The 12,412-nt window shown below is 49.0% G+C and overlaps 5 protein-coding genes across 5 annotated transcripts; 3 read left to right on the top strand and 2 right to left on the bottom strand.

Moving 5' to 3' along the window:
• Positions 1-285: 285 nt before the first annotated feature.
• FPSE_04756 (uncharacterized protein) lies at positions 286-1,719 on the bottom strand (the record flags this gene model as incomplete). Its single annotated transcript, XM_009257874.1, has 3 exons — positions 286-506; positions 578-1,603; positions 1,650-1,719. The coding sequence occupies 3 exons, from the start codon at positions 1,717-1,719 to the stop codon at positions 286-288; spliced, it is 1,317 nt and encodes a 438-aa protein (XP_009256149.1).
• A 2,278-nt stretch (positions 1,720-3,997) lies between these two features.
• Positions 3,998-5,681, top strand: FPSE_04757 (uncharacterized protein; the record flags this gene model as incomplete). Its single annotated transcript, XM_009257875.1, has 3 exons — positions 3,998-4,238; positions 4,292-5,564; positions 5,615-5,681. The coding sequence occupies 3 exons, from the start codon at positions 3,998-4,000 to the stop codon at positions 5,679-5,681; spliced, it is 1,581 nt and encodes a 526-aa protein (XP_009256150.1).
• Positions 5,682-6,162: 481 nt separating this feature from the next.
• FPSE_04758 (uncharacterized protein) lies at positions 6,163-7,992 on the top strand (the record flags this gene model as incomplete). The annotated part of the gene is made up of 1 exon (XM_009257876.1): positions 6,163-7,992. One exon carries the CDS (start codon positions 6,163-6,165, stop codon positions 7,990-7,992), a length of 1,830 nt encoding a protein of 609 aa, XP_009256151.1.
• Positions 7,993-8,517: 525 nt separating this feature from the next.
• FPSE_04759 (uncharacterized protein) lies at positions 8,518-10,278 on the top strand (the record flags this gene model as incomplete). The annotated part of the gene is made up of 1 exon (XM_009257877.1): positions 8,518-10,278. The coding sequence occupies one exon, from the start codon at positions 8,518-8,520 to the stop codon at positions 10,276-10,278; it is 1,761 nt and encodes a 586-aa protein (XP_009256152.1).
• A 412-nt stretch (positions 10,279-10,690) lies between these two features.
• On the bottom strand, positions 10,691-11,585 carry FPSE_04760 (uncharacterized protein; the record flags this gene model as incomplete). The annotated part of the gene is made up of 2 exons (XM_009257878.1): positions 10,691-10,813; positions 10,869-11,585. 2 exons carry the CDS (start codon positions 11,583-11,585, stop codon positions 10,691-10,693), a joined length of 840 nt encoding a protein of 279 aa, XP_009256153.1.
• Between the last annotated feature and the right edge of the window lie 827 nt (positions 11,586-12,412).

Here is a 12,412-nt window from a genome sequence, read left to right as displayed (position 1 = left end):
GGGTCCTACATCTAGGAATAAAGGAATAAAGAAGAATGATTGACAATTAAGCACTGTCTGTTGGTGTCGGATTTGCGTGGGGTGGTGTGCTGCCAATGTCGATTTGATGCTCCTTTGGCTGAAAGTGTAACGCCTCAAAATCTTTAAAGTGCAGTGGCTAGTGAAAAATATTAGATCATTTTTAGTGTTTACATAGTCTAAGAGTGTACTAACTATTTCGTCTGGTCTTCTTCCAGTTTGGTATTCTTTCAGTTTGGTTTTCTTTCGGTTTGGCCTTCTTCCAGTCTATTCAAAGGCACGGCTACGTTTCACGTACGTCCTAATACGAGCCATGGTAGCGTCTTCGTCTTCGTCGTCGTCAAGGACCATATCGTCTTCATAGTAGTTGTTGTCAAATTCCTCGTCGTCGGACGCATTTCCGTTACGGTAACCGTACGCATGACGCCCGTATTCATCGTCTGAGTCCACCTCTTCCTCTGGGTAATCCGCCGTGTAGTAATTCTCGGCTTGAAGGTTAATGTTAGCCTTTTGATCTGACAAGAATCCTCTTTTACACGATGCAGCCTAGGATACTCACCATTCTCATCCTCGTCGTCTTCATCAAGTTCATCGTCCTCGTCGCGCTCAGGACCGAAGAACATATTACTCTCTTCCTTGCCATCGAGGACCAACACACCAACATCCGTTGGTGCTACGTTAATGGTCATAGCATGCGCAGGGATGCGAACATATTCCTCAATGACCCAGTCGTCATCATCTTCCATATCACTACTTATGTTATCCGTAGTCATATCCACATCGTTCGGGTCAGTGTTGCCAGTGGCTGTTTCCGGGTGACGTTCCTGGTATCGTTGAGCTGGGGCCTTGGGTTTAAACCTGCTGGTTTTTTGCTTTTCTTGCTCCATTTTCTCAAGGTTGGCACCAATCTCTTTCATGACCCAGTCATTCATGTCAGCCGCCCTCTTGGATATGTCCTGATCATGGGGATTCATGACTGAAGTTGGCAGAGGAGTCCGAGAATTGGCATCCGGCAGCGGAGAATTTTGTCTGCTTCTCGCCGACGGCTTCTTGAGGCGTCGCTCCTGTTGTGCAGGCATGACCACACCAGGAATTTGCTGACCAGCTGGCAGTGATATCGATTCCTTGATAGACTCCCGAAGTCTCGATGCCCGTTGGCTGGCCTTGGCACGACTTCTTTCGACAAAAACAGCAGGTCCATATCGTGGTCGTTTGTTGTTGAGGCCAGGACCGTTCTGAGTTGTGCTGCCTGAGGCCATCATCATCTTTTTGGAGATATGAAAACGCCGGTGTTCGGGCACGGCGGATGGATCGACCAGATTTGAGTCAGACGTAGAGGTGACGCCGCCTGTGACACTGCCTGCTATCCCCCCTGCGATGCTGCCCGCGATGCCGCCCACAGAGGGGATAGCAGCCTTCCTTGTCTTGGATGCATCATCGCCAGGGCCGGAGATGTGAATAACGGGTTTCGGGTCGCGAGAATAGGGAGCTTCTACTGTTGGAGACTGAAGCTGAGGCCCAGGGGGTCGCCTCTGATAAACCCAGTTGCTGTCGTTTCGATGCCGTTTTGCGCCTTCGTCAAGCTCTGGCGGAAGTTAGTTAGAGGCTGCAACGCAGAGAATGAGGCGTACGGAGGAAAGTCACAGGTGACTCGTCGTCGCGCTTTCGCTTGACGCGGATGAGCTGAGGCGGCATAGACATGATTTCTATGTTGTGGGCGATGAAGTCTTTGGTGCTCTTAGATTATTTAGTATTTTTGTAGCCCAAAGCTTAGGATAGAGGACCCACCCGTGCGATCAGCTCGGTCGATTCGGTGGTGGATTTCTTGTTGTGCTAAAGGAAGAAGAAGCACCTTTTATATTGTGCGAGAATAAGCTTCTTTGAACTTTACATGCCACTTTCTATAACTCCAAGTTTCAGGGCGACGAAAAAAGTCAGTATGAGGTAGACTTTGGAAATCGCAACCTACTAAGGTAAGTTTCATCCACTTTCCGGGTGGGTCTGGTCCAAAGGCAGAGCCTCCAGGATAGTGGGGCTATCATATGCTTCCGATGGAAGTCTTGAGGTCTACATGGCCGCTGAGAGAATAAGGGACGGAATCAGTAGGTAAACTTATGCTACGGAGACTATAGTCTTTAGGATGTTTATTTATATGCCCTAAGACCTTAGGAGCTCTACCCAGTAGATATGGTAGTTGAAACCAGGCACATGAGACCGGTAATGAGCTTACTGATTCTCTGTTATTATCAACCATGACTCTGTTCTTAATTTAGTCATTCAGGATTATCTGGCAGCGCTTTCAGAGTGTCTTATCTGTCAATTTTATATTGGATCCCCACTTCCCAGCTCTATCTCGATAGTACTAAAGAAAGAAACCAACATAATAGTTGATAACAAATAGCCATTTCATGGCCAGTTCTAGGAGAGAAGAGCCACATATAATTTAATACCTACCTATGCTCTGACATTATGATGGACACCTAGTATTCGGGCTTCAATTCAAAGGTAAGTAGGTGTACCGTCTTGAATAGGTAGCAACTCCTTAGCATCAGAAAAGCTAGTCGCTGAAAACATAAGAGATGAAATTAGTAGATCAACTTATGCCACTTAGTCCAGACTTTTAGATTGCTTATTTTTCTGAGGGAGATCAAAGAGTCGAATCATGTCTATCAACAGGCGCCATTTTTATACTCATGCACCATCATGAAAACGGTTGGAATGCGGGGACGCACGGTCCACTTTACTCCAAAAGACCCATTCTTCATGAGTCGAAGACTATGGTTTCACGGCCGAAGTTCCAAGACGAGCTGCCTGCAGCGCAATGGGCCTGCGGGTGGCTACTGATACTTGTTCTTTCCCCCGCTATCAATGGGCATGGAATTTCACTGAAAGCTAATAAGTATTCGTATTCACTTTCGAGCGTGCAGAATCAAACGATTAATAACTGCTATCAAGTAAAAATCAAGGTGGCAGGCATCAACTGTTGTCGATCTGCAGCTACCGAACAAGGCACCAAAGCTAATTGGTACAGCACAGCACTGTATCCGTTTCTGCAGATCGTGATTAACCCCAGACGGGACTGTGTCTAGGTAGTTTTCAACACCAACAAACAACGCATATCTCCACGCTCCATTGATGTGACGGTCGAAGTCCTTCAACCTTCAAGATAAGAACAAGTAGGAATAGCCATGTAATCTGCCCAAACTGCTGAAAGTTGATTATTGCAAGTTCCAATCTTCACTTCAAGCTGGAAGCAAAGTATATCCTCCCTCGTCATCTCCTCCCTTGATGACGTCCTTGGCCTTGCAGTCAGGTACTAAGGTAAGTCTTGGTAGGCCGGTATCCTCCCTCGGTCGTGCTAAAAGTGACCTGTAAAAGTCAATCGCCTCAACCTCACGTGTTTGACCCCAACCGCAAACTCCAGGTATCCTTTTCTCTCCCTTGTTCACCCTCATTCTCTTCCTCAACAAGATCATCCTATTCGTGCGTCGATAAACCTCGGTCTTGACATTTACCTCAAGGTTGGTGTTGCATTGAGCCTGTCGTCATCCCGCCGCCTCCTCCTTCTGACTCTCCTCCTCACATCAGTACAGTTCTTCCCAACTAAACTTTCGTCATCCTGCACCTTACCTCACTCACCCTCATTTCGCATCTTCTACCTCAATTTCTCTCACCCTGACTCTACACCTCGCATCCTATCATACATTGCCAATCTGCCGTGATGCTGTTATAGTGATCTCTGGACTATTGCAGCTCGTTGGCAGTGGTAAAGACACCCCTGCTCATCATTCGATTCTCGCACGCTCGAACCATCATAGCATCAACTGCAACACAGTTTATCACTCGAAACCTAATCTTTATTCACTTTAATCGCGCCGCGCTTCTGCACTGTCTTCAACCACTAACTCAGGTGAGCGCTCCGTTCTGATTAACTTCCGGGTCGCGGGATTCTCACAATAACAGCGCAGCAAACCTTACAATGTCGCCCAAAACGCCATTTACCATCACTTACAACAAGCCTGGAACCGTACCGCCCGTTTTCCTCGCAGGCTCTTTCTCGGATCCACAATGGCTACCCCAGGAGATGGAATGTATTACTGACCAAAATGGAGAGCATACGTTCCAATCCGAAGTTATGCTCGAGCCTGAACAGGACTACCAATTCAAGCTTCGCATAGGGCATGATAACTGGTGGGTTCTAGCCGAGAACTACCCCACAGGTGAGTTCAGCTCGACCACTGTCTCTTGAGCCTTTCCTAATGAGACTCCCAAGCAACCGACGACTCTGGTAACGAGAACAATCTTGTACGCGTACAGAAATCCGCAGAAGAACAAATTGCCCCAGCCGGCATTGATACACCAGAAATCAAGCTGAACCCTGCCACACAGTCGACTGTGACACCTTCGGAAGTGAACAATGTCGAGGGTGGCACACAAGATTCCCATGTACCACTATTCGCACATGAGTCGCCAGGCCATGATGTCGAAGAAGACGCCCAAGAAGACAATGCAGAAAACAAGGTACCCTTGTTCGCGCATGAATCTCTGGGCAACGATGTCAAGGACGAAGACTCTGAGGATTTTAAGGCGCCTCTGTTTGCCCACGAATCGCTTGCCGATGATTCTAAAGATGAATCTGAAGAGATGAAGATGCCGCTGTTTGCTCATGAGTGCCTGGGTGCTTATGATTTCGGAGAGGACGCAGAACATGACAATACTCCCAACGCCATTAGTAGCCCGGAACAGACCTCGAAAGTCAAGACAATGCACGATAAGACGGCCGAACTCGACGTTAACGATCCCACCCTCGAAAGCTTTCCATCCGATCGTGGCTCAATTCTCGGCACCATACGCTCCATTCAGACACATCTTGGAGAAGACCAGACTCACCTCGACGACATTCCCTCGTCACCTCGTGTGATCTCGTCTAGAAGAACTAGCCTGGATTCTAATGATGACTTGTGCTTGTCCCCCGCGTCTTTGAGTCCTACCATTACTAGAAGACGTGATAGCAGACCTTCTCACAGCTTCGGAAGAACCCGCTCGGCCGTATCTCTGGGGTCAATAGAAGAGGAGCCTAAGCCCTCTTCCAACAGACAATCGAAGGGCCCGCCCGTTGTCTCCCTGCCGAATCCCCACTCGAGAGACAAACTTGCCGGGCAAAAGTCGCCCCCAAGTGAGGAGGACGAAGCCGTTGTCATGAAGACGTCTGAGGTAAAGCCCAGTGCGAAGACAAATGGCGAGTCACCATCTCAAGTTGAAAGTTATCCGGCCCAGAATACCCGACACGAAAAGGCCCCCACCGCCGCTACAACCGAACAGAACTTGGACAATACACAGTCCAAAGCGGTCGATGGGCAAGCAAATGATGCTCCGCTCGCCGCCAAATCTGTTGAGCACGAAGCGTCCTCTGGCCCTGAATCAAAACCTGCCTACTCTCTACAAGACACCGAACCCGCGCCGAACACGAAGAGCAAGAAGGCAGCCAAGAAAACAGCGCCCTCAGGAGGATCGTCGCAACCCCCTCGTGGGAACGTAGTACCTATGTGAGTGATGGAGGATTCCACGACAAAGGGACACAACTGACAACCAGCAGGATAATCACAGCAGGAGCACTCGCAGTCGCCATCGGGATAGGTTGGTGGCAGGCTGCTGATCACTAGGAAGAATAGCCAAGTAATGTGGATGAAACGTTCTGATTCTGAGTTGGCTTGGGTAGAATTTAATAAACAATAAGGATGGGATATCAGCACTGCAGGGATCAGATCAAGGACAATTGCACCGGTCAAGGTATGGCATAGTCGTGGATAACACTGTTGGAGGACCTACAAGGCCTAGGATCGTCTAGGAAGCATATTTATTTTGTCTCTATGAACAATTGAATTTTATATGAATTGATTATGCTTTTAGTTGTTAGCAATTCGGAAAGTATTCGACTCGGTTTCATTTTCACATGCTTTGGTAGAACAAAGTTGATGGTCAAAAGGTGGGATGTAAGTTGGAGTATCAACTGCGGGGCGGCGGTACGTACCTACTATAATCGGTGCAAAAACGCCGACTGCCGACTTCAACAAAAAAACCTAGCAGGAAGATTTGTTGCGACGACTCATTTACTGCATAGCATTTATAAAGCCGTTCGCCATCATGCAGCGTGTCGCAACGAACTCGATATGTTCGCTCTGCAGGTTCACATATAGACCGGCTGCTACAATCCGAACATCTTTACAACCATGTCTCAGCCAACGCTTAGCCTCACAGCACTTCAAGCCTCGCCCCTCTCGCATGGTTCTATCGGATCGAGTCGGCCAGGCCCCCCCATCCCGCGATGACCGACAAAGACGCCGCGAGGCTCCAGGCCCCTTTGGTGGGATGAACAGAAGAGTCGCCAATATTGACCCTGCCCGCAGAGCCGGTCGACAACGTGCGGTAGCAGGAAATGATTCAAGAGGCAGTAACACAAGAGAAAGGGACAACCGAAGAGGGGGGGCAAGGGATGGTGATGATCGAAAGGCACTCAAGATGCAGCGTGCTCTGGCTACAGTTTCATATGGAAAGCGAATGATGACGAAGGATATCCTGACTGAATACGACACATTCGATAACTTTGACCTCATCCCCGTCCTACAAGCCGCCATCAACGAGGAGCTCTTCAAGGGTATGGTCGATATCAAGCCGACGCCAGTGCAGAAACTTGCAATTCCCGCTCTAATAGGCCAAAAGAGTCCTGATGACCTGAAGAGGCCAACGGACGAGATGAGATCATTTCTTTTGGCTGCCGAGACAGGATCTGGAAAGACACTGGCATATCTTCTACCAGCTGTCGATGCTCTTAAAACAGCCGAGGCCGCGGATCCTGAGTTGAAGGCATACCGTGAACGATGGGAGATTGAGAAGCAACGCCAATTGGCAGGCAATTCCAAGGGAAAGCCGCTTGATGAACCACACCCTACAATGGCCCGTCCCAAGGTTGTCATCCTTGTGCCTACAGCCGAGCTTGCGCATCAGGTTACAAAGACATCTAAATCGCTATCTCATGTCGCAAAGTACAAGACAGAACTCCTCTCCTCGGATTTGAGACCACAACAGATCCAGCGCAACTTGTACGGACCTAGGGGAGTCGACATCATTGTTTCGACACCTCATCTTCTTGCATCCATCGCCGACTCTGACCCCAACATCCTTTCTCGTGTCACCCATCTCATCGTCGACGAGGCCGACTCTCTATTTGACCGAAGTTTCGCCCCTGTAACGACCAGCATCGTCGAGCGTGCGATGCCATCTTTGAAGCAATTTGTCTGCTGTTCTGCCACTATTCCCCGAAAGCTCAACAACTATTTAGCCACCAACTATCCCAAAATGACCCGAATCACAACCCCCAACCTTCACGCCATTCCTCGGCGTGTTCAACTGGGAGTCATTGACGTCTCGAGAGAACCATACCGTAACAACAAGGATCTCGCTTGCGCTGATGCAATCTACTCTATCGGCCGCGAAGCCTCCAACCATGAGGGCCCTGTCAAGGGTGAAGTCGATGTTCGCCGCATTATGGTTTTCGTCAACGAGCGTGAAAAGACCGAAGAATTGGCGGAATATCTCAGAGAAAAGGGTATCAATGCCGATGCTCTTCACAGAGACACTCCCGAAAAGCGTCATGGCGAGATTTTGGAAACATTTACATCCCCAGACCCTCTCAGAATCCCTACACCAACACTCAATGCTAAGAAGCGATCTCTGCCCAACGTGAGAGTCCTAGTTGTCACAGATTTGGCTTCCAGAGGTATCGACACTCTTGCAGTTCGTCACGTCATTCTCTACCACGTACCGCACACAACCATTGACTTTATCCACCGACTGGGTCGTGCTGGACGAATGGGTCGACGAGGTCGTGGTATCGTTCTTGTTGGCAACGACGACAGAAAGGACGTTGTTGCAGAGGTCAAGAACAGTATGTTCAGAGGAACTGCTCTGATTTAACGCCCGCATTCTATTTTTACGCGCGCCATGTACGATAGCAAGAATTCTTTGGATGATTATGTACAATGACAGAGGCATGAGACTAGATAAAGTTTATTTCCATAGACGTGTCAAGATTTTTATGGATATCTCGATAAAGGCAGCGCATTTTTGAGAAACAGAATATTTTGCGCGTGCAATAACATTAAAAAGCAATTTAGAAATCAAGTCCGTTGCCGCAGGCTCAATTAAAGCTAATCTTAATGGAAGCTCACGATGGCGGGCCAAAAGCTCAAAGTTTCTGGTGGGGTCATCCCACTACTGTAGATTTGGTACGTACCCTTGTCGCGTCGCGTTTCTTTGGCGTGTTTCTCTTTCGCACAATATCATCATCATAGGTTGTTCCCTGCCTGGTCTACTATTGCCAATACCAACCTCCCCGAGCCTCCCTTGAAACGACTTCTGTCAAAGTCGCAAAAGGTGACCTGACGGTTTGCATTCTTAATTTCTCTCCTGCGACACCAAAGACCAGAATAATCACTCGTAATGCCTCGAGCTACACGTGCGCGCCGTGTGGCTGCACAGTCCGCCAAACCTCATGCACAATCACCTTCACCCGACACGCAAGACGAAGACAATCGACCTCAACAGAAGGACAAGTCACCAGAGAGAGGTCGCAGACGAACAACGCGATCTTTAGGTGCTCGTGTTAGCACAGCCAACGAAGAAGATGTGCTTGCTGCGAACCGACGACGCGACGCCGCTCTTGATAAGCTAGGCAGAGAGAATCCTACTTCTACGACCAGTCGCACTGCTGAAGAAGTAGATTCTGGTAGCTCTGTCGAAGGCGGACGACGGACGGCAGCCACACCAGTGCACCGGAGAGACACATCTGGGCTTGATTTGGCCGATAGCGTTTTTCTTGACCTTGACGAAAGCTTTGGGCTTGGCGATGATAGCACACAATTGGGACTCGGCTCGAACAACAATTCGTCTCTCAATTTCAGCACCTTGGGGCGCAGATCGCGTCAGTCTAGCATCATTGGACGAAACGACCCTCCCATCCGACCTAGCAGCCGCGGCGGCAACACACCTAGTATCAGCTCTACACTTCATTTCGGCGCTTTCAAGCGACGAGCCCGAGAGCCAAGTATCCTCGGAACTGCACGAAAGCCGCGACCAGAAGAAAATGCTGTGGGCCAGGAGCCGAACTCGGAGAGTGAGGACGACTTTACACCTGAAGCTGAATCCACGCCTGTTAACAACAGACGGAGGACACAACCCGAAGCCGAGCTCGAAATTGAAGTTCCAGTATCTCCAGACGTTTCCGCAGGACCGAAGCATAGGAAACGAAAGAGTGAAGACGCGCTCCCAAGCAGCGAACGGCCGGAGAAGATGTCACGGATTGAGAGAGAAGTGGAACTGTCTGAGGATGAAGCTGGACCTGCACCTATCGACTCTGATGCTGAGAGTACTTCTTCACTATCAGATCTTGGGTCTCCTTTGAGACCTTCGCCCCTCCTCCGCGAACGACCTGTTACTCCAATCGATAACGATGAGCTCATGGCTCTTCCAGCTAGCAGTGATTCAGAAGACGCGAATTGGCCTGATATTCATACCCTGGCCAAGAGACGTCGACGGCCCTCTATCACAACACCAGTTCGCGCCGACAACTTCTCCGATGTTTCCTCTCCTCCGTCTTTAACACATTCTCCTAATTATGCTGAAACCCAAAAGCCCCGGGGCCGAGCTGCAACCCGGCGTCAACAGCCTGCAACCAAAGTCACGACTGCCGATTTGACGAGCCTGCTTCCAAAACGTCAGTACAAGAAGCAGCGGGACGCTGGGCAGGAGAGTGACGAAGAACATGACACATCTGGCATTGGCGAGGATGAGGACGAGCTTTCATATGTTGCCGGCCGAGGGACACGCCAAAGACGAGGCGGGCGGTCAACAAGTCGTGGCGGCGCAAAACGGCCAGGTTCGAGGGGTGGGCGCGCAACACAGGCTCTGAAGTCCAAGCAAACTGATTCTGGCAAACAAGCAGCGCGCAATGCGCAAACCTACTCACGTCGCTCTTCAGACAAGGAGAACGAGAACGAAGAAGCTAATGATGAAGAGGATGAGCAAGATAATAGTCACTTCCAACCACTCCCCGACGATACCTTTGAGGGTGGAAGTGCTGAGAATGCAAGCACACCGTCTGCAGACGAACTCAGACAGGCAGCAAAGAAGTTTAAGGAAGTTGACAGATGGGAACTCGACTTTGAAGAGGTAACGCAGAGTTCTTCCCCGCTCGCGCGATGAAGCAAACTGAAGCATAAGAACTGGGGGCACCAAGCAAAGTAAACGAAAAAGGGGACGGGGTCAAGCAGGCGTTGGTCTGGTTAGGGACGATTGTATTAAAGCAAAGCTTTGGAGTTACACAAAGGGGAATTGGCATTTTATGAAAGTCTGAATAATGTCTGTTTCAGACTTGTATTGTACTGCACTTCTTCGGGTTGAAAGGAATGGGTGTGTTCAAGGCAATGGCGGGGCGAGTTAACAAACTGTTTGTTTGACAGCTTACTTTTTTGATATCAGACGACTAAGTTTCTTGGTTTCACGAATTTCGTAGCCGCTCTTTTGCATTGTAGAACTTGTATGATGAAAATGTGCCTTGAACTCCTGAAACTCCACATCTCACTTAAGCTTGCGTGTTGTGTACTATATCCTTCTTTCATGCACTCAGCTTTACAGCCTCCGCTCGATGCTCAACAAGGGGCAGTAATGGGGCTAGGATATTAGGATCCCGCAGTGCAATTGTGATCTCGTCGGGCAGTCTGCCAGACATCTGCAATTTCTAAGCAAAAATTAGTATGCGGTCATTGGTGAGTATAGATTTCAAGATGCCTCACCCTCTTGACGTTCTCGTAAGTCTCCTCCTGTGCCGAATATTCACGAATGACTTCGTCGGTCTCAAAGTCAACATAGACCCGAGTGTCGCGTATCCGCAGGATGACATTGTCGAGTCGCATAAATAGCCGGCACAGCAAAAGCATGCGCTTCTCGTGAACACGAACCTTGGCACTGAAAATGCTTATGCCGTTGTCGTCCAACTCGCTCTCGAATAGCATAACCTCGTCGAAGAAAAGGATGGGATCGCGGCGCTTCAACAGTTCGATTGGAATCATATTCTCTGTAGGTGCGAATTGCTTGGCCGAGGGGTCGACACTTCCGGTATAGGTTGTTGAATAGCTCCAGTCGTAAGGCTTCACGACCTCTTTGATGCCTTGCGTAGTGCCTTCTCGGGTGCTCTCCCAATCTCGAGCATATGCAACCTTGAGCATATGACGATCTGTCTTGTCGACGGCGTCGAGTGCGTCCGGGGTGTTGAAGTTCAGGGACCAGCCCGAAGGTATGTGCTCAATTCCGACGAGGTTTTCACCAAAGATCATCTCGGGCATCGGGATGCCAATCTGTTCGGTGAGTGCATCGATGGTGCCGGCCTTGGAGATGGGTAGCTTGCGCGTCGAGATGCGAAATCGGCCTTGAGAATGTGTCGTCGTGGCCGATGCCAGAGCCTGCGGCTTCGGGAAGGGCTCATTGGGGTTTGTTATATGATTTTGCTGCATCTTGAAATGTGAAGAGCTTTCTCTCTGACGAAGCACGAGGATGCTAAACAGAGGTTACAAGTTGGAGAGCTCAAGTTGTAGTGAGTATGAGGTGGTGGGGTAGTGGGGAGCTGCTGCCACAGGCACCACCCCACTAGGGGTCGCTGCCTTATCAATCAGATTGACATTCATCACGTCCACTTTGCTGGATGTCAACTTAATATTCATTATTTAGTGAGCCAAGGGTGGACTATGGAATTGGTAGTAATACTATTGCAAAAACAAAATTTAGTTTACGATAAGTTACGAAAAAGACAGGATTAAAGAAGCCAATACCAGCACGACAGTACATATGGTTCCTAGTTTCCAGGACTTTGAACCATATAAACTCAAAAATCACGATGTAAAGACGTGGGATCGGCCGAAATCTGTTGATTAAACGTGCCGTTGGGATCTGCAAAAGGAAGATATGTGGGAAACGCACATGTTTGTTTTAGCCAGCATCCACAGCCATATCAATCATAGCTAAATCAAGGGTAGTATTCCTGACTCGGGCGTGGCTATCAAGTGTTAAGTTAGACTCGAACAAAGATAGATCGAAGCCATCAAAGCCCATGGCCAGTCCCTGATCTACCTCTCTCTTATAGAATTTCTCACTCACGAAGCCGTAAGTCGTCGACCTTGTGTATGACTTCAACTTAAAGCTCTCACTACCAGCTCGCCATTAGTACTTGATAGTATGAACCACAGTATGAGTATGGGTCATATACTTAGAATGATGATTTTATTCTTTCTCTTCCAAGACATAAAGGACATGAGCTCATGTAACACGATGCGTTCAGCACTGA

Source organism: Fusarium pseudograminearum, chromosome 4 (genome assembly GCF_000303195.2).
Source record: "Fusarium pseudograminearum CS3096 chromosome 4, whole genome shotgun sequence".
NCBI classification, from domain to species: domain Eukaryota; kingdom Fungi; phylum Ascomycota; class Sordariomycetes; order Hypocreales; family Nectriaceae; genus Fusarium; species Fusarium pseudograminearum.
Note: the sequence above shows the minus strand (reverse complement) of the source record. Positions and strands in the feature narration are given on the sequence as shown.